This window comes from Apteryx rowi, unplaced genomic scaffold (genome assembly GCF_003343035.1).
Source record: "Apteryx rowi isolate R43461 unplaced genomic scaffold, aptRow1 scaffold_720, whole genome shotgun sequence".
NCBI lineage: Eukaryota > Metazoa > Chordata > Aves > Apterygiformes > Apterygidae > Apteryx > Apteryx rowi.
In genome coordinates this window covers 192,131-213,040 of record NW_020451006.1, presented here as the reverse complement: position 1 = coordinate 213,040, position 20,910 = coordinate 192,131, and the positions used below count along the sequence as shown (strand labels likewise).

General features: G+C 36.1%; 1 protein-coding gene across 1 annotated transcript in view; it reads left to right on the top strand.

The window, feature by feature from the left end:
* BAZ2B (bromodomain adjacent to zinc finger domain 2B) overlaps window positions 1-20,910 on the top strand; it is a 167,369-nt gene that overhangs the window by 130,519 nt on the left and 15,940 nt on the right. Inside the window, exons 20-26 of the mRNA XM_026087565.1 lie at window positions 210-275; window positions 9,509-9,649; window positions 10,456-10,710; window positions 11,486-11,700; window positions 13,177-13,251; window positions 18,541-18,781; window positions 20,836-20,898. Of these exons, the coding sequence (XP_025943350.1) occupies window positions 210-275; window positions 9,509-9,649; window positions 10,456-10,710; window positions 11,486-11,700; window positions 13,177-13,251; window positions 18,541-18,781; window positions 20,836-20,898 (1,056 nt within the window). The remainder of the gene's footprint in view (window positions 1-209; window positions 276-9,508; window positions 9,650-10,455; window positions 10,711-11,485; window positions 11,701-13,176; window positions 13,252-18,540; window positions 18,782-20,835; window positions 20,899-20,910) is intronic.

Below are 20,910 nucleotides of genomic sequence, written 5' to 3'. Positions count from 1 at the left end.
CCATGTTCATTGCTTTACCTTTTTGCTTTTGATTGTTCTTGTATTTGCTTTCTAAACCTGAACTAAAACATGCACAGACTTGGCCATTCTTGTCCTATATTTAGTATTTACTGTGACCTGTCTATTAATGCTAAACTTATACTCAACTTTTTTTTTTACTGATACAAAAATGTGTATGAGTTTTGTTCTAATCTTATCTGATTCAATAGGAACGAGAGAGGAGAAGACAACATATGATGCTTATGAAAGCCATGGAAGCACGTAAAAGAGCAGAAGTGAGTATTAACCTCTGAAAGTATGACATTTTATTATTTTCATTTGACGGTAATCTGTAGAAGAGCTATGTCTTTGATTTACCTGTATTTATGAAGAAGTGATGTGTCGCAAGAAGCCAATAACTGCCTAGTCACTTTAGAGTCCTTAGAATTTCCTTGCAAGGAAATTTTTTTCTCCTCTTCTTGCTGTTCATTAGTATAATGACGGTAAAGACCTAATTATACTGACTTGTGTAAGTTGTAAAAATCAGACTTGCTAAATAGATTTTTTTTCCATAGCTATCCAGACATAAAAACACATCTTCAGTCTGTGCTTTTTTGTCTTTGCCTGTTGGACAATTCTGATTGTTTTAGAATGTGATTTATATATTAAAAAACTTAATACACCACTAAACTACAGTTTTGCAGTAGATGGACAGTAATGTTTAAAATGCACAAGCTGGTCATTGTTATTACTGAAAAAAGTGTCATTTTAAATGAATTATGGTTTTGTTTTTCTGCAGACTTGTTTTTCCAGGTTAGATGAAGTCTCAAAAATCGTATACTATTACATGAGATTTGGGGAATCTAAAAATTTTTGTAAAAGAGATGTTACATAATATGATTCTATAAAATCTATAGGGTTTTCTGAGTGCAGAAGGGGATGTGTGACTTTTCATGAGTAGAAAGCAGAAACAGAATAGATTTTTTTGTGTGCAGATTTTCTAGATGGTTCTAGATTTGGACCGCTACGAAACCAGGCAGATAAGATTTTTAACCCCTAATAAATTTATTTTTTCTCCTTCAGATAATAGAAAGTATTACTGAGCTACAGAAAATACATATTTAATTTCTTCTTTTGTTTTACTAAAAAAAGTATATATATTTATTTATACATACATATATATATGTAATATATATGTGTAAATAGCCAGAAATTCTGAGTCAAGGGATAGAGAGGCTTAAAGTCCAAAATGCATGTGTTTTGTTTGGTGTACGATCATTTTACCTGTCTTGGTCTAGGATCTAATTTTTAATTTGTTTTCTTTATTCACCATAGTGACATTAAGCTCATAGAAAAAATTACTTCTTTTTTCCTTTTCAAAATTTCAGGCTGTTTTTGATATTCTTCATTTAAATCATCAGGGTTTTTTTTAATTTGCTTTTTTTCTGAAAATACAATCATTTCATAAATGACTGCTCTCTAGTTTTGATGAGTGCTCCTTAGTATTTCTGGTGACTATATATATACATTTTATAAATTTAGTATATCACAAAAGGACCTTATACCCTATGCTTATTATGAGAATAAATGCTAAAGATTAAATACAACTTCTGCGCTATTAAATTGGGTGTCTGTCAGACAACTGAGTTACACTGTTCCTTCTAATGTACTGCAGAATGGAAATGATTCTTATAATTCAAAGGATTGTCTTGCTTATAAATGAAGGAACTCTAGCTGCTTTACTTAAGAGATGATAGAAACAGGATAAAACTCTCATGTCATTGTAATTTTAGAAAATCTTGAGTCTCACTGTGAGTGACTTCATGTATTTTATTTGAGAGATTGCAATTTCTGTTGGCCAGCAACTTCTTGGAGTACAAGTGCACGCACCCCCCCCCAAATAAAATCTTTTGTTTGATGCCTTGAATCTTACTAGGTGGTTGTTATTTTAAAATAATACATCAGATTTCTCATCAAGATAGTCAACTTCCTTCTCTGTCTTTTCATAGGAATTATTTTGCATTATAGAGTAATTTCATAACAGTCTCATTTCAGAAGTTGCGCTGTAGAACTATTATTTTTTCTGGGGGAAAACATCTAAAATCATGCTGTAGTGACATATACAAAACAAGCTGTCTGATGGTCAAAGACCTCATCTGTACCTGTGGTCACACAGATAGGAGAGTTGCTTAAGCCACTTCTGTGCAGGTGTGAATTTCACTCAGGTTTTGTTGTGCCTGTAGCTTTGGAAATCCCTATAGGTTTGTATGAAGGCAAGAAGAACGTACAGGGGACTCCCCCAGATGTCCGTGAGACTGCAGTTTAGGTCAGCTCCCTGCAGCACCGTCATGCGTCTGCTTGAGTGCACTGATCCTCTCTGGATCAAGTGCTCCCCTGTGGCTCAGCGTGCGGCATGAGAGGGGTTTGCTGCGGCTTTACAGCTGTCTTGCAGCGGGTGAGTGCCCTGCAGCGTGACACTGCCCTGTCTAGGGCTTGCGGAGCATCCCGTCTCTGTGCCTGGGAGGAGGTTCAGGCACGTCTGAGGAACACACCTGACTTTTCTGTGGCAATGTTGTCCTTAAAAACATGTTGAATAGAGCTCTCTGTGACTGAACTCATGCCTCTCCAAAATCCTCTGCACCTTTTTGGTCTCATTGCAACTTTAATGTTGCAGAGACGTTGTGCTGGCTTTCTGTACGCGTGTGAATTTCTTCCACCTGAGGCATCAGAAACCACTATGGCCTAGTCAGGAAAGGTGATAAGAATATATAAAGGATTTCCCAGGATAGCCATGGGTGTATTATTACAAATTCCTAAAATAGTTCCCTTTCATAAGAGGCCAAGCTGGCGAATGTTGATCAGTCCAGCAGCAGATCCAATATGTACAGAAGTTAAAGGACTTGCTGTGACTTTCTCAGTTTTAATTCTCAACCCTAAGGCTTGATCGTTAAAGACAAGCTGAACTAAGTATTCTTAGGTAGTGTTTTGTACCTAAGGTACATCAATTTGCCTGTGTAGAATAACTAGAATAGTCATAATACAGCTGACATTTATTTTAACTGTAAATCCTCAAAATAATTTCTCATACATTTCCCTTGTTACATTTCAAATACTTAGTCAAATTTCAAACAAAAATGAAAAAATTGATCCAAAAATTGTTACAGAGTATGCTTTAATTTGTCATTATTGTTTTCTGGAAATATAGTTGATATTGAAGATTAATCATGGGAAAAAATCTGTTCTTAAATTTGCATGTATTTTTAGGATTACTTCCATATTCAAGATAATGTGCAGTGTAAAATTAATTAGACATATTTACAGAAAAGTTATAACAGCAAAATAATACATCAGATTTCTATACTCCTTGCTTTCTTAAAATCCCAGCCTTTAGTTCCAAAAAATTTCAGAAGCAGCTTTGATTAGGAAAAGACCTGTGGGGCAGATCCTCCAACTCAAATATTGGGAAAACAGCTCTTGCTCCCTTCATGAAAGCTCAGGTCAGCTTGCTGCTCTAGAGCATAGCGTGATCCAAAACCGAGTGTAGACACTTCCTTGCACACACTGAAACAGCAATGGTTTTTATATTCATGAATGAATTTTTGTGTAATAATGAGAATATGTCTTTTAAAAATTCCAAACTATTTTGCAACAAATCAAGAGCTCCTGTAAGGGAATAAATCATTTATGTGTATAGCACTTGCATGTAACATAGATAACTCATTAGAAGGATGCAGAAAGCAATATGGGAAAAGTGCAGAAGTCCTTAGACTTGGCCTAGAACAACAGTTGTAACAAAATTGCTGATGTTAGTGACTGGGGTAGGTAGTTTGAGAAAAAGCCTGTTTTGCAGGAATACTGTATCCTGCTTATTCAGCTTATGCTGCAATAATTAAAGTGTTACTAGATAAAATACCTCAAGCAATATTTTTACTTCATTGGTTTGAAATGAAGAAATAGCTTGTATTGCTTTATAGACTGTAGGAATAAAAAGACATAGTAAAATTATGTGGGGGAGTAGCATTGATGGTAAATCCAGAAGTACTGTGCAGCGCTATTGATTAAACTTTTGTTAGACCATCATAAGCTAGTTTATATCTCAGCCGGTCCTGAGGCTGTCTTCAGATTTAATCCTGATATTCTCTTAAGAGGGGATATTGATGCTCAAACATTATCAGTCATTTTTTTTATTCTATTTTTTATGGAGTTCTCTATATGAAATACTAAGATTCTTAACAATGGTGACATTAATAAAGTACAGGTAGTTACGCAATTGAAATAGAGTAATTATCACTATAGGGTGTGGTTGTTGAGAAATTGTTAAAATATTTTTCTCAGATAGTAAAGAACAGTCATGAATTTAAATTAAAGTAAGAGGCCAAAACAACAACAAAAAAATAATACTGAGGTGCAATGAAGAATTTCAGGGTTAACGCCTCTTAGTCTTTGTTGAGAAGTTGGATTAAATTGTTTCTGATCTTCCTAGTAGTTCTTAAAGAGCATGGTATTCCATAAGATAAACTGGAAAGGAAGATTAATGGCAGGATTTTCATGATGATATTTTTATAAACTAAAATCCGAAATTTGTTCCTGGCACAGATTGCTTTGATAAGTGGTAACAGTTACATCAAGAGTCTAAATATATTATTTGCTACTGTTAAGAAAGATTTTTTGGCTTTTATATTCTACTGTGATTTTTTTTTTGTGTGTCCTCCATCTTTTAAATTAATACTGGTGATAAAAATGATGATTTTGGTGCTACTAACATTAACAGAATCAGGGACTTTTCTGTAACATGAAACTCTAATGTTCAGTTACTCTTATACTGGATAAACACAATTAATTGGGCTGTTGCTTCCTCACTTAAAGCCAAATTTTATGGTGTACCCACATTAAAGGTTCCACTTTCCATGTATTTAGTAGAAGTTGCCTGAGAATTTAGGGCCAAGATTTTAGTGGTATGAAGAGTTCCAGATCATATGTTATTACAAGGTTTACATGCAGTCTCTGACGGTGCGTGGATTTTATTTATTCTTGGCTTTCTTGTACTCTTCAGCGTAGCCTTTAGACTTCAAACAGTAGTGCATCATGTAATCACTTCAGTTGTGTAAACAGGGTAGCAAGCTACCATAAGCCTCTGAGCTTTTGTTCCTGTAATTCCCTGAGGTTCAATGAGCAACAAAAGGTTTTTAAGCGTGCATTTATCACTAAGTGGCTTTATCAGCAGTTTTGCAGATGTAACCATAATATGGGAGTACCTCCGGTTTCAGAAGCTGTCTAACAAGCAGTGTGAAATTCGTAGCTTCCAAATGGTTCCAAGGATGGTATATTCTGTCACTGAGGATTTATATTTAATTGCTTAGTGAAAAATACCATTTGAAACTGGCAATTTTATTTAACCTGTCTTCCAGTTTTAAATGTATTATATATAAATTGATCCTTGAACACTGAATATATAAGTCATGATATCCCAGAAAAGTCTATTAATTTGATATTTGTGCAAGTAAAGATGCTAAGAGCTTAATATTATGAAGATGATTTTCACAGAAATAGTAAAGAAAGAATAGATCTGATTTCAAAAAACAGTATGTTCCATTGTCAAAGCCACTATATCTTTTTGTGTTCTATAGCTGGGGTAGAATTTAAATTAAAACAAACTGTTGTGAAAAAATCATTAATTCCATATTTCACATATATTATTTTGGCTGAAAGCATCCTAAATAATACAGTGCACATCTACAGTATTGGTGAAAGTGTAAGTATTTGCTCTCACATACTACTATTTGCTCTCTCCACTAAAATAGAAAACTTTATGTAGATGTACTTTGGATTTTTCTAACAACTCTGGTTGCCTGTATTGTAAGCATTTCATCATACTTGTTTTCATTTTACAACTCTTGGAAACCTTTGTGCAGTAGCTGTGGATTTTTTTCCTTTTTCTGCCTTCTGTGGGTTTTGTTGTATGGATCACTATTTTTAGATAGATATTTTTAGATAAGATTAACCTATGTGAAATTTTATTCATATATTTTAAATTTGGGTACAGGTAGATGTCTTAAGAAACATATTCTTACTTTCAGTTATGTAGAGAACAAAACAAGCAAGGGTCCCAAAAGAATCTCAAGATGCAAAAGTATAAGGTGTTTCCAGTGGACTTCATTGCATATGCTTCTGCACAGAGAATTACAGTCCCATATGTTCTAAAGTTTTATAACAAAATATTTTACAATCTTGAGCTTTACACCTATATTTTCTCAGTATTGTCATTCAAGAAACAAATACTAGTAGAGCCTGTATTCTTAAATATAACACCTCCTGAAAAAATACTACTTCCTACTTCTTATTTCACTAAAAGAAAAATGCTTTTATTTGGATTTCTTTTCCAAATACTTCTAAGTATCAAGGAACTTGGATTTTAGTCATCTGAAGTAGTGGATTTTTTTTCCCACCCACAGACTTTTTATTAAAACTGTTTGAGTTTAATAATACTTTACCATATAATTCACCTTTAAAATATTACCCAGGGTTACTATGAGATATATGTGTTTTACCATATATATTATTAATTAAAATGAGGAGATTAAATAAATTAGAGCTGTGATACTCTGAGCAGAAGAATGCTTCCTGCTCTGCTCATGCCTCTGAGCACAGTGGCTAATACTGCAGCTTGCAGTTGTACTTGACACGGCGAAGAAGTCGTGCATAGAGGTTTGGCTATGAGAGAGTGTGAAGGATGGGCATTTCTCCTTTTTAATGTTGTATGTTTATGATTCCGTTCTAAGAAGGAGCAACATACTTGTTCAAACCGTGACATTCATGCAAAGCTGTTTGCTTATTCACTCTTCTGTAGCTGTACTATGGCATTAATGGGCTTTTGAACATAGGACTCAAATAGCGCCGCCAACCTGGGATGTCCCTGCATTGGGAGGGGGATGCCAGAATCACCCTATTCTCATGCTCATAGACTCGCTGAAACGTTGGTTGGAAGGAACTGCTGGAGGTCACCCCAGTCTGCCCTCCTGCTTTAAGTGAGACTTTGGAGAACGCTAGATCAGGTCAGCTGTAGCTTTGTCAAGCCACGTTGTAAGAACCTCAAAGACTGGAGAGTCCAGAGCTCTCTGGGCAGCCTGCTCTGGTGCTGCACTACTCTCCTTGTGAAAAAACCCTAGTAGCTAAGCTGAACCTTCTAAGACGTGAGTTGTGGCAGCTGGCCCTTGTTGTATCATCTGGCACTGTTGGAAAATACTCAGCTCTGCCGTCTTTGTAACTACCTGTCAAGCAGTTGCAGGTGCTTGGAGATCACCTGGCCTGCTCTTCACCAGACTGAGTAAGCCCAGCTCCCTCAACTCTTAAGGGTTTTGTACTTCAGGGCCCTGGCCATCCTAGCAGACTTCTGCTGGGACCTCTGTAGCTTCTCCACATCCTTCTGCAGCTGGAGAGCTCAAAACTGGACACTCTTCCATCTCATCAGCACTGAGTAGAGGGACATGTTAGCCTCCATCAGTCAAGCTGCTTTACCCTAAATACCTGGTCACTGTAGGAAATCAGGATGCCAGGCTAAATGGATGAATAGTCTATCCAATGCTCTAATTATTACATTCTTATGCTAATAGAATTAGAGTGTTAAATATTTTTATTGTCAATAAATAATGGTCAGCTCTAATTATATTAATAAAACTTAATGTTTTTGTAACCATGTGCTGTTTTACAAAATACCTTTTTTAATCATAAGTGCAAATCAGAATGTTGTCTCTTCAAATAGCCATATGGTATTTGAAGCATATTTTCTTCTTTTCTTCTGACTAGCCACAGAATGTTGCTAGTGTTCAATAATCAATTTTTAGGAAATTCCAGTTGACTTTGAGACCTTGGTGATTTAATAGAAAAGATAATGAACCATTAAAAAATAAAGTCATTGGGTATTTTCCATTTTAAAATAAAGTTACTGATTTTATATGCTGCTTTAATTCACTGCAATTTTCTGTGAAAGAATATACTGGTAGATGGAGCAAAGCATGAGGAAGTAACATAGGTTTTACGAAACCATCACAAATTTGAGGGCCTGAGAGGATCCTGACGCAGCAGGAAAGCAGCAGCTACTGAAGGGCAGATGGGCAGTTCTGTATGTGACCGCCTTTTCTGTCAGTGTAAGTAAGATTGCTCATCAGAAGATGCTCTTTGTATGCAGCTCATACTTCCAATTTCCTAAAATCTACTAAAGTCTCAAGTAGCAGAGGTCGTTGTCAGCTGCTTTGTTCATGAAATCACAGTGTTCGGACAAGAGAGATTAGGCCGACTTCCTATGCTGATTGAATAATGGGGAGTGATTCTGAATAATATGAATCAGCATAACTTGATTTTATTTATTTATTTATTTTTAGCTCTTTGTCTCCATAGGTGCAAAGTGTGTACAGTCTCTTCACCTTTATGTTGCATCAAATTCTGTATGTGTGTACACACACCCTGCTTGTGTGATCCAAAGAGGTAGTATTGATAGTAGAGAACTGTTGCAGATTCCATATATGGTTTCTTATTCAGTATTTGTATTCCATGTCGGACGCACAGAGGTGTGCAATGAATCATGTAGGCAGAAAAGGCATTTTCAAGGCAACAATATCAGCGCCTAGACATGTGGCAGCAGAACCCCTGGAGCCAGGGATGGGAAGGTCAATTAGAGCTCCAAATGCAGATTCAGCCTTACCAGGTGCCATAGGGTGAGATATAGTTAGTAACATTCTGTATAACATAAATGTAGACAGTATTTGAAGAGAAAAGTGACAGACACTTGGCTTTTCACTTGATTATCCTTGTGTTAATTTTTGCAGAATAAGGTATTAATGACTGTGCAATTTTGAGATTTTTTGCATGCTTAAGTGTGTAGAGATTCAAGGCTAGAAGCTCTTTTGTGCTGCGCAAATCTTTTAGCACTTAACATTTCAAATCCTGACCTGCTTGCTTTATAAATTCATATTTAAAATACAAATATTTAAAATAAAAAAGCTGAAAAAAATAGTTTTAAGTGTTTTGTGAGCTGCTTATATCCATGACCAGTTTATGGAAACTTTGAAAACCGTGTGTTATACAGAGAAGTCTTCTGGACTTCTGCTTTCTTCGGTGGTCCCTGCTTTAGCAGATGGATGTTGTTGTTATCAATGTGTAAATATAGCCTTTATAATCAGCTGCCTTGCATTTATGGCAGTTCTCCCTCCTGTTTCACTCAGTTGTCTTTCTGAAATAGTACTCCAAAGAATCTTGCAGTCTCTGTAAAACTTTATTTTGAACATGGTAAATATATTCAGTACCCATTTCCACGTAGAGAGGAGAAGGAAAAAAGTGAGTATTAAATTTGTTCACAAATTAGATGATTTTGTTCTGTTTGTGTAGCTTCCCCCTTCCCTTTACTTTAATGCAGGTTCCTTAACTGTTCTGGTAATTATTAAGGTTATGTAAGTAGTGCTTTTCAAATTCTTTATTGTTCCACTGTAAGTATAATACATAGGTTTCATTTTCTGCTCTTTTTATTCTATTTAAGGAAAAAGAACGGTTAAAGCAAGAGAAACGTGATGAAAAAAGATTAAATAAAGAACGTAAATTGGAACAGCGAAGACTGGAATTAGAAATGGCGAAGGAGCTAAAGAAGCCTAATGAAGATATGTGCTTAGCAGACCAGAAGGTAATCGTAACAACATAAACTTATTTTCTTGCCTCATGTTTTCGTCTCTTGCACTTGTGACAATAATTAATTCTTCTTGCAGCCACTTCCAAAGCATTCAAGTTTTTGTCTAGATAACTGTATTTGAAGTGTGCATTTATAAATACAAGATAATGCAAACACTGAAGTTATATTGATTTAGGTACTTAAGGACATTTTGTTTAAGAGTCGCCTGCTTCCCAAAAAGCACTTGTGTGATTACTTAAAAAAAAAAAATTTATATAGTAGTCTGAATTATTTTTACTGTAAGTGTATGCAGAGTCTGTCACTAAAGAGAAACTAGATAGAGCTTTTCTCATAAGTGTGACTACTCTAAGTTGTTGTTACTCCAACAGATTACACTCCCAGGCTTCTGTATTCTTAGTTCCTGTGTGTGCTTCAGGATTTGCATATCTCAGGTTCAAGCCCTCTCTTTTCCAGAGAATTCCCCTCCCCATACCCCCCAAAGATTTCTCACACCACCTTTATAGTACTTTGGCTCGGAATAGAGCCTGAGAGCCTCTCCTGGCCAAAAAAGTAAGTATTTATTAGTCTCTTAACTCCTATAGTATGTGGAAAGGATAAATATTGGTTCTGTGCAGGTCAACTTTAAATTATATGTACTGCCTGGGACGTGTGGGACAGCTCCTCTACTGCCTTCACCTTCTAATGATGACGTGCTATAGGTCATATGAAACAATTTCAGCAGAATTCCTTCCTTACTGTCAAAAATGTCACTCTTTGAAAGATACTGCTGAGTCTTTCCTTGTTTCTTTCTTACTTTACAGCCTTTGCCAGAGTTGCCTCGCATCCCAGGCCTTGTTCTCTCTGGAAGCACATTTTCAGATTGTCTCATGGTTGTGCAGTTCTTGCGTAACTTCGGTAAAGTTCTTGGCTTTGATGTGAATGTGGATGTCCCTTCTCTGAGTGTTCTTCAAGAAGGTTTGCTAAACATAGGGGACAGCATGGGAGAAGTACAAGACTTGCTTGTAAAGCTTGTCTCTGCAGCTGTTTGTGATCCAGGACTTGTTACTGGATACAAGGTAAAAAAAAAAAAAAAAAGTTGTTTTAAATAGTGAAAAACTACATTTATGAATCTATTCTTCATAGTACCTCTTTGACGTCTCTCTGATTTGGATTTCCTTTCTCTTTCCTAATTCTTCTTTTTGGTGTCACTGTTCAGATGTTATCTGAAGACTTTTTATGTCTTCTCAGACTTCTCATTTTCTATAAGTGATATACTCCTGGGCATTTCCTTTACCCTCCATTCTTTTCCTTTCACACCTTCTACATGGGACTGTCACATCTGTGGGCACATCTTTCATGCTTTTTTTTTTCTTTCTTTGATTCTCACCCTCATGTCATTCTCTCAGCATATCTTGCCATTTCTCTCTCCAAAATCTTCTCTCTACTCCTTACTTATTTTACCAAAACTCTGAATCACATCATGATTGTGTTTCTTATTCTCTTCTGTTCTCAAGCTAACGTAGCCCTTTTCTACTCCAGACATCTACATAGCGTGCATTGTATGAAGCAGTATTCATCAAGTTTCAGTTGGCCTATGTCTTTTTTCATTTAACCTATTTCATTAATATTAGTATTACCACTGTTGTTAAAAACTTAGAGGGGTGAAGACATCCTGATTTGTTAATCTATTCAAGATTTACAAATGAATAGTTTAAAAAAAAAATCCTGATTGAATTCTAGTGTAAAAAACCCCAAGCACTTCAACTATTTTATATCCGTAATATAGTCTGCAGTGAAAATAATATTTTTTTAAATGTGATTGATTTTCTGAAACACTTTTCTTTTTCTTAGGCCAAAACTATTCTTGGGGAGCACTTACTTAATGTTGGCATCAATCGAGATAATGTGTCTGAGATTCTGCAGATATTTATGGAGGCTCACTGTGGGCAAACTGAGCTTACAGAAAGCTTGAAGACTAAAGCTTTTCAGGCCCATACTCCAGCTCAGAAAGCATCAGTACTTGCTTTCCTTGTCAATGAGTTAGCATGCAGTAAAAGTGTAGTAAGGTAAGTTTTTTCCCAAATGTTGTATGTAAAAGTAAGAATATAAAAATGTTATACTTAGAAAACAGTGTGTACAGTATTTGTTGTTACAGTAAGATTCTTGATGCTCTTGTAGTGAAAGTTGAAATCTGCCATTTGTTATTGCTTCTTGTCTTTATTTACTTCTGATATTATGGAAGAGTAGAAATGTTCCATATTTGGTCCGTAAGTTTGTTTTCAAAACTTGGAGCAAAATTCCTCCAGCTATTTTGGGAGTAAAGATGATGTTGATTACGAAGAAATTTGCTAGATTTTCTGGGGAAATAAGAGTTGAATAAGGCTTCTGCAATACCCCGTTTTCCTCCCCGCCCCCCGAGACATCTTTTGTCCAAACACTTTAACTAGATCACAAGCTGACTGTCAAGCCCGATCATCTTGGTAATAGTTCAAGGAAGTATGTGCTTCATTTGTTGTCAATAGTAAGCATTTCATAATTAAGCTACATTAAAATAACATTTAAAAATCCAACAGCACACAGTCAAAAGTTAGGAAATGCCGATCTTAGGGTATAGCTCCACGTGTGTATTTACTGTGGAAAAATCTTTCATGACCTAATTGAGTACTGTTTTGTTGCCCATGTGAATTCTGACTCTTCTGGTACAGTGTGCTTCAAAAGTGAATCCAGGTAGTGTAATAAAAGAATGAAAGAGATTGTGCAATCTGAAGGTTGCCTGCTTCATTTTTTTCAAAGTTGGAGATTAACAAAAGAAGCATACTATTGCAGGAAGAGATAAGACTGAACACCTTTGAAAAAACTGGATTCAGTCTGTGCTGTTCATGTGTATTAGCAGATGTTTAGTCAAAATTATCACAGTAAGGAACAGTTTCCCCTACTCCAACTGCAAAGTCAGATTTATAGAAACGATCATTCAGAACTGAAACTGAGTTGTGCCGTATTTTCCTCATAGAAGCAATTACAGACTGCAGAATCATTGAGGCCAAGTTGTCTCAAAAGTGGGCTCCCAGTCAACTATACTGAAGCACTTTTTTGTGCTTCGGTTTCTACACTGGAAAATGGACATTTGTTTGTAGATCACATGGATCTTAGAATATCGTAGATGTGCCTGTGATAATTTTGTTTTCAGTGCAGGCCTGGATACTTCTTACCATACTATTTACCGTACTTCTGGCAAGTATGGCTGGAGGCTCAGCATTGAATGGGAACAAGGAAAAGAAGTGTCTAATTCTTTGACATACCTCTAATGGAAAGAAATATTACATGATAATGTAATTAAAGGCTGTCTCATAGTGCATGTACAGCAGGACACTGTTGGAACTTTGTAGCTTTAAAATGATTTATTGTGCATTTTAGACATTTCTTCAAGAGAATTCTTTGATACATGGAAAGTATCTGTACATATGTATATGTCAGACAAAGATATGTAAGTTCACAGTTAATGGTATTTCTTGAATTACTTTGGGTTATTTTGTCTTTGACAGTGAAATTGATAAAAACATTGATTATATGTCAAACTTAAGGAGAGATAAATGGATGGTTGAAGGCAAACTTCGGAAGTAAGTTTTATTTCCTTAAATATTACAATATATTGCTTTTTTGCATTTGCTCAAATATACTGCTGTATAGGCAATTTGTTCTAAAGACAAAATCAACTCATTCAATTACAGGTTTACCAAGAAGTCAGTAATTGCACTGCTAAGTTAAGATGGGATATGAATTTAGAATGGCCCAGTGCCAGTTTTTTTACAGTAAAACTATTAAAGATGCATGAAATTCAGAGGGTTGGTGTCCCTCAAAATTGGAGGAAGGTCATGTCCATTTTGTACTCTTTCAAAAAAGTAATGTATTTTCCTACTAGAATGTTACTGAAGCAGTCAAATTGCTATATACATTATCAGAGTTTATTTGTACCTGTCATACTTACCAGTGTTCATTCTGAAATGTGTTTTATGAAGATATAATTTTCCTACAACATATCCATAAAATTTTGCCAGTTTGATAACTGTATTATGCTATCTTAGTGTTTCCAGTCTGCCTATGTTGCATTATTCCCTATAGTTAGGGTTCATATGTAGAATGCAGACACTGAGATATGTGTATATTTTTTATTTAAGGTAAAAATTGAAACTTTTTAAGGGTTGTCAGCTTCATATCCACTGTTCTCTCATCCTACAAGACAAAATTCCATACAGCAAGCGAAATGGCTCCAGGAAGCTAGAAGGCATAAAGTTCATGAATCACAGGGGGTAAAAATGCATAGCCAGACTCCACTTCTTTTTTTTTTTTCCTTTTTTTTTTTTTTTTCAAGTACAATGTGAAGCAGCTCATGCAGAAATTTGGACATAAGCATAATAGGTTGAATTTTAGGCTGATCTGAAGAATACTAGATTTTTTTTCTTTTTTTTTTTTTTTTTTCCTTTTTTGTAGTCGTCTTTACCTCTTACCAAGCAGCACTGAATCCTTTTTTAGTCCTTGCTTCAGGTACTTATGTTTCTAATCTTATTTCTCCCTTTTTTCCCTTTGATATATCTCAGAAGGAAGAAAGAAGAAGTAAAGAAGAAGAGCAAGAGGGAGGTAGAGGAAAAAATGAGACCAATAAAAAGAAATTCTCTACTAATACTGGAGATACCAGTCTACACAGGGTTAATGTATTTTGTCTCTTAGGACAATCCAAAGACCTTCTCCTGTCTTTATCCCAAAAGGCCTATCCCTTCTATGGGATGTAGTTAAAACAGATTTGCTGAATTTCTAATGTAGCCAACTATCCATTAATGAAATGGGACCCTTAGCTGTCCTTGTCTACTTGGGGACTGTTTATAGTCTTCTTTCTCTCCCTCCATCAAACTGTAAGTACTTGTAGATACTGGATCCTCCCTTTTCTCTCATCTCCTCTTCTTTTCTCTCCCTTCAGCCAGTGGGTATAATACCCTGATGACCCAAGCCCCTCTTCCTTTCCACAATCATTTCTCTATTTCTTGCGTTTTCCCCTCATGTGTGAATTCGAGGTTTCAGTAGCCCTGTCCCCATCTTCAAGCGTAAGTATCGTGGGAGTGATCCAAGACTTTGTGTTTCTACTTCTTTCAAGTCACTGGACTTGATTCATCTCTTTCATCCTTGGTTCAAAATCTTTGGATATTCCACCGTTTTTCTGATGAATTCTCAGAAGTTTTTTAGAAGAGTGTTCATTGATCGGTCTTAAACAATATTCTCTTTATTTTATCAGCTAGTATGCTTTCATAAACCCTAATAACTATTCTGGGGCTTCTCTGAAAAGAAATTTGCCCATTAGTCTTCTGTTCAGTCTTCTTTCTGCTTCCAGACTTCATTCTTATGCATGTTATCTTCCCCATCCATTTCAAAGCCCAGGCTAGTTTCAAAGCGTCCCAGTCCCAAACAGGTTTGTATAGGAGTATCTCATCTCTTGACTACTTGCTGGGTGATCAAGGAATATGTGTACACTTCTTGTATGCACAAAAACCTTTACAAAACCCTCAAAACACAAGCCCATCATGTGTGGAAAGTTTATAGCAGTAGCATAAAGGATGCTGCGGAATGGGCTCATTTCAGCTCTGCCTTGTTTACCAGATTATGTGTATTTTTTGTGGTAAATATTCATACCACCATGTCCAGACTGTCCTGAAGTATATCTTAAGTGGCATAAGAAAAGATTCTACTTGTCAGAAGGGGAATTTTCACTAATGGATTATATTCTCCGCTTACATCCCCATTGCTTGTAATACTGGCTTCCCGCACTGGACACTGGAAAAAAAGGAACATGGAATGCTGTGTTTATAAGGCTTAAAAAGCAACATTAGAATCCCAGGTTGGAAGAAGGAATCGTTGTGTTACAGCCTTTCGGCAGGCTTTTCTTTGCTTACTGTATGCAACAAAATTCCTTGATACGTGTAATTTTTGTGGTCTGAAACTGAATTCTGAGCTGCCTGCACTACTTTTTCTAGTGGTTTGATGGTCAGTGAGAGACTGCATCTAATTCTTTCTCTATGACATTTAGTAGTAAATCTTGATACTGATCACAGTTTCTGTAAAGACATCCATCTCATCAGATCAATTCATCTTTCTTTGTGCTTTCTGTATCACAACAGTTGTCAGAAGACTGTCTCACCTGGGATGATTCAGCTACTTTTGTTACTAGATACCATAGTTTCAGCTTCTCTTTTTCTATTACATGTCTTCTCCTCGACATCCTTTTTTTAGCTTGATCAGTGTAAAGGGAACAAAAATAAAATGTTGCTATTTGAAGGATTAGTTAATACTTGTTTCTTTACAAAACCTTGAAATACTGCAGAATAAGGTTTTCACTGCAAGGTTGTTCTTTTTAATGTGCCATCACTATGGCATCCTCTTTGTAAGTTAATTCCTTTCCTGTGGGGCCAGTTCAGCTGTAAATTATAATGGTAAATCAAGAACATTGTTGTGTGATAGGAATTAGGATAGGAATTACACCCTGAGTTCAGGTAGGAGTTGGAAATTCTGATTTGGAATACTTCCATATTTTGAGGCCCAAGCTGAAGTATGTACAAAGGGCCTGAGGTTTAGAATTTCTTTACCTTGCTATTTCTTAGTATTTGAGTTATGTGCAAAAACCTTGAGGGAGGCTTGAAAATTCAGTCAAAAGGTGCGTTCTCCTTCCACAACCTAGTAAACATTACAGGTTGGATTAGAGTAGGTTTAAGTTGCGTACCTGACTATGTAATGGGCCACCCGCTCTTCTTTATAGGCTAGTAGACTTTATAATGCTCACCACAGTTACAGAAGTCCATTTGGTATATACCTGAAAACTGGGAAGATGAAACAAACAGTTTTCTGAGGGAAGGTTTTCCTCTCTAATTGAGCCATATGTCCAGGTAGCAGCAGGAAAATTATGCCACCTTTTGACATACTGGAACATTTGCTAAGTCAGGCTGTCGTCGGGTTCTGCCTTTGCGCTATGCTGGATGCAGATGCTGCCTTCCGATGCTTGTGGTGCTATCAGAGAGCGTCTGATTCATTTCCATCCTTCTCGTTTGTAGTGTCGTGCAGGCGTCCTGTGGCGCCTGGCAGCGCTGTATCGCTGTATTTACTTTCAGCAAAAGCCTTTTTGCTTGTCCTCCTTTCCTTCAGGTGTGTGAAGGAGTCGTGGTTGTTCATCGTGCCAGCCTTTGACTGAATTGTCTTCCAGATTATCTTTGGTTTGTCTCTAAAGTTGTCCAGTCACACAGCAATCGGGCCGAACATTGAGTAGTAGCTTTGTTCAAGAGTTAATTGCTGTGTGTAGGCAGGAATTTCCAGTCCAGGTGATGAGGATTGATGATATGAAATTATCCTAGTAAATAGGATAACTTAAAACAAACAAAAAAACAAACAAAAAACCCCTTAAGTAACTCAGTGGAAGCCTGAGTAATATTGATGTTCAATGAGACTAAGGCTTTTTTGCACCAGAGCTGAAAATAGTACTTACTTTCAAAATCACTAAAAGCCTTGAGAAAATATATTTAATCCAAGTATCTTAAATAGCTATAAAAATCTGTGTTTCTATTGGAAAAATAGAACTGTAAAACTTTCTAAATCCTCCACTGCATTAAAAAAATTCTGTTTTCAAGCAGACAAAAGCCCCCTTGATGATTTCCTGCTAACAGTCTTTTTAAAAAGTGCTGCCACCAGTTCAGCAGCGACAGCTTCATTTCAGCCTGTGCCGTTCAGCGCTGGCTCGGTGCATCAGCATGTCAGAAGGCTGATGTGTTTGTCAGTGTTCCTCTGGCAAGAGCTTGGTACTTTTACAACACTCATCGTAGCAGTAGCCACTTGCTGTATGGAATATTGTTTTGTAGGATGGGAAGAGAGAGAAGTACGACAAGGGAAAATTACATACTGGTAATTGTGTTTGTCGCGACCGTTCTGCTTTTCCCATCCTACCTTCTTCCAGCCATCTCTTACAAAATCTTTGTCTTTTCTGCACGTGTTTATGAATCTCTTCTGAGGCAGTTGCGTTTTTGGTCTGCATTATAAATGACTGGTTAGGCCTGGCTATTTATACCTCCTGTGATTCAGCATGTTTGCCTGCTAGCTTCCTGATAGGTGGAACTATAATATTGCTGTGTGGAATCTTGTCTTATAGGATTTTTATAGAAGAAGAAGGTCTACAACAACCATAATTACTGGTATGTAAGTTTCCTTTTTCTTTCATAAAAGGAAAAAATGAGTTTGAGTAAGTCCTAGAGTTGAGTACTCCTAGGAGTTTAGGCAGTTAAGATTTCACAGAAGAGAAGGTTTGTCCTAGAAAGAAAAGGTCAACCAAAGCGCTATACTGAAGTGAAAAAATAATATAATAAAATAAAAACACATAAAAATCTGTAGTTCAAATTTTAAGCCAACCTTGCTGTCAGCCATGTAATTGTAAAACTTTTGTGCTCCAAGTTAGGATTTCTGCTGCTGCTTCTTCTTTTTTTTTTTTTTGTCAGGTATTTTATGATAAAATTTTTAAACATATGTATAAAACAAAAGGTTATTCAATAGACGAAAGAGTTGAAATGGTTCTCTTCTCTAGTCAGCTGTCCTGACTTCTCAAAACTCGTCTTGTGTTACATTTCTTTTAAACAGCTATGCAGTAAAATTCACCTAGGAGAAATGGAAATTCTATGCAGAACTGAATAAAGGGTTTAGTGCTTCTTTTATTAACCTGAATTTTTCTTGTTGGTTAATGGCAATAAAGAGTGAGATAACAGAATGTCAGTGTAGAACAGAAGAGCTAATTTGAATCTAAAATTACTTTCCATCACATATGAAGAAAGATAAGCTTATGCCACAAACATACTCCATAACTTCAGCTCCTTATCATGTGTTTAAAGGCTTAGAATCATTCATGCCAAGAAAACTGGCAAAAGAGATGCTACAGGAGGTGGTGATGTAGGAGAGGAACAACACTCCTTGGAAACACCGACGCCAGGCCGCAAACGCAGAAGAAAGGGTGACAGTGATTACGATGACGATGACGATGATGATAGTGATGATCAGGCAGATGAGGATGATGAGGATGAAGAGGACAAAGAAGATAAAAAGGGAAAGAAGACAGAAGTTTGTGAGGATGAGGTGGGGGATTTCAACTTAGTTAATTCTGTTTCATTCTATTTAAAGCCTATTTTCTTTCTGTTTCTCTGCATTATGGCACCATTTTCCCAAAATGCTACAGTAACAAGGAAGAAAGAATAGTTTATCTCCAATATTTTAAATTTTTTGAAATAAGTTTTTCTTCCTGACTATGTTTTCTTTTTTTATTAGCTTATATAGTATGGGTTTGTGGGTTTTTTATTTCTTTGCTTTGGCTTAGTCTTAATTTTCCTGACATTCTGAAAGATTGTACCAGATTCAGGGAGCCCCAGCTTTGTTAATAAATGAGCATAACTGCAATTTTCCCTTAGTGGAGAGTAAAGGTCATTTATTAATTAACAAAATAGTAAAGTGTAAAATTGTATGAAATGTCTATTATAAAGTTTGCCTGTGCCCTTACTGTTTTATTTTTTCACAGTTTTTCTAAGCTAGTGAGTATGGGAGAAAATACATTTCTCTGTTCAAGTGACCACAAAATGATAACGTTTACTAGCAATATCAGATAAAATGTAGGAAGGATTATTAAAATATTTTTAGCCTCTTAAGCTGAATTGTCTCTACTACAGTCAAAATGCATTTTTGGTATAAGTGCCTATAAGACTCACCTTGGAAGTCTAACAGTGTTCTCACTGGATGAAACCTGATGAAAGAGCCAAGGAATACCAAATACTAAATTTCAGCACTGACTGTTTCACTCACTGCCAGAAAACGATCTGCTTGTGCTAGTTTATTGAACAAAGGAGGAAGGTTTTGGGGGCGTTGTGGATATGGTTGCTTGAACAATGTACGTATGCAACATGAGGTTTGCGCTCAAATCTTTGCAAACACTTAAATAGAAATCAAACCAGGCTCTAGGGTAGGAATAGCCCTTTTTGCTGCTGTTATGGATTCGTTTCACGTACAGCTTAATGTGCATGACTTTAAGAGAGTACATAAGAGGTATACCACAAAGTTTTTGCAGATTAATACTTAAGAAGTAAACATAATTTCTATTAAAGTATCTTAATCTCACATCTTCGCATTATCTTTTTCCCTTACAAACAATACTTCCTTACTCCATTTTTCCCTTACAAACAATACAGACTCGTATTTTGATGCACTGGGCAATTCACAGAGAAAAGCCTTCTGAAGAAAAAGATTTAGTGCTTCCTGTTCATTTTCTGGTATACCAGAAGTTCCATTGCATTCATGCTATATGTGATATTTCAGAAGGCTGCGCTCTGGTATGTTTTTACAGAACTATGAAATACAAGACCAGTATCTCATGGTGTTGGTAGTCGGGAGCTCTTAGGATTTTGATTGTATTCTTTGGAAACTTCCTGTTATTCCCAAAGAGTTTCTTGAAATAGTTAAAACTCTTCAAATGGGAATTATTCATATTTTTAACCATGTCAAGAAGAAAGGAGCCATAGACTTTAATCATGGGTGCGTTCCTCTTCAAAAATCAGTAAGATAAATACCAGGACTCTTACAGCAGATTTGTCACTTAAAGCAGCTCTGCAATTTTTTTCAAACATCGAAGTAAGATGCAAGTGCTCTTTGACCAAAGACTGATCAATAAGATTGTGACAAATTCCATTATTTAATGTATGAAAAACACTTAGAAACAAATTTGCATATCCAAAAACTATGTAGAAACTAAGATTAAGTTACATGGTTCGAAGTTTCATCTGCAAGCTCAATTATTTCCTTCTGTAAAAGAATGTTTTCAAAAAAATCAGCTGGCTGCCTGCTGCTCTCCTACATATGTATCTGGGATGCTATGGAAAGATTCAAAATATATATTTTTTTCTGGTTATGTTGATCCTAGTCCAAACATGTTCAACAAGCACAAAATTTGAACTTTTTTACCCTTAGACGTATGTATGCAGTGTTTGCTTAAATATTTGAATTCTGAAATAGCCTTGTAGAATTTTCCTCTCTGATTTGACACCTCATTTTCTGTTACATCTTTTTCTATTACAATATTAGTAAGATGTGGTAGTATGGTGTTACCCTGAAATAAATTTGCGTGACGTTATATTTGGTAATTATAGGATGATGGGGACCAGACAGCAAGTGTTGAAGAACTAGAGAAACAGATTGAAAAATTGACCAAGGTGAGAGATTTC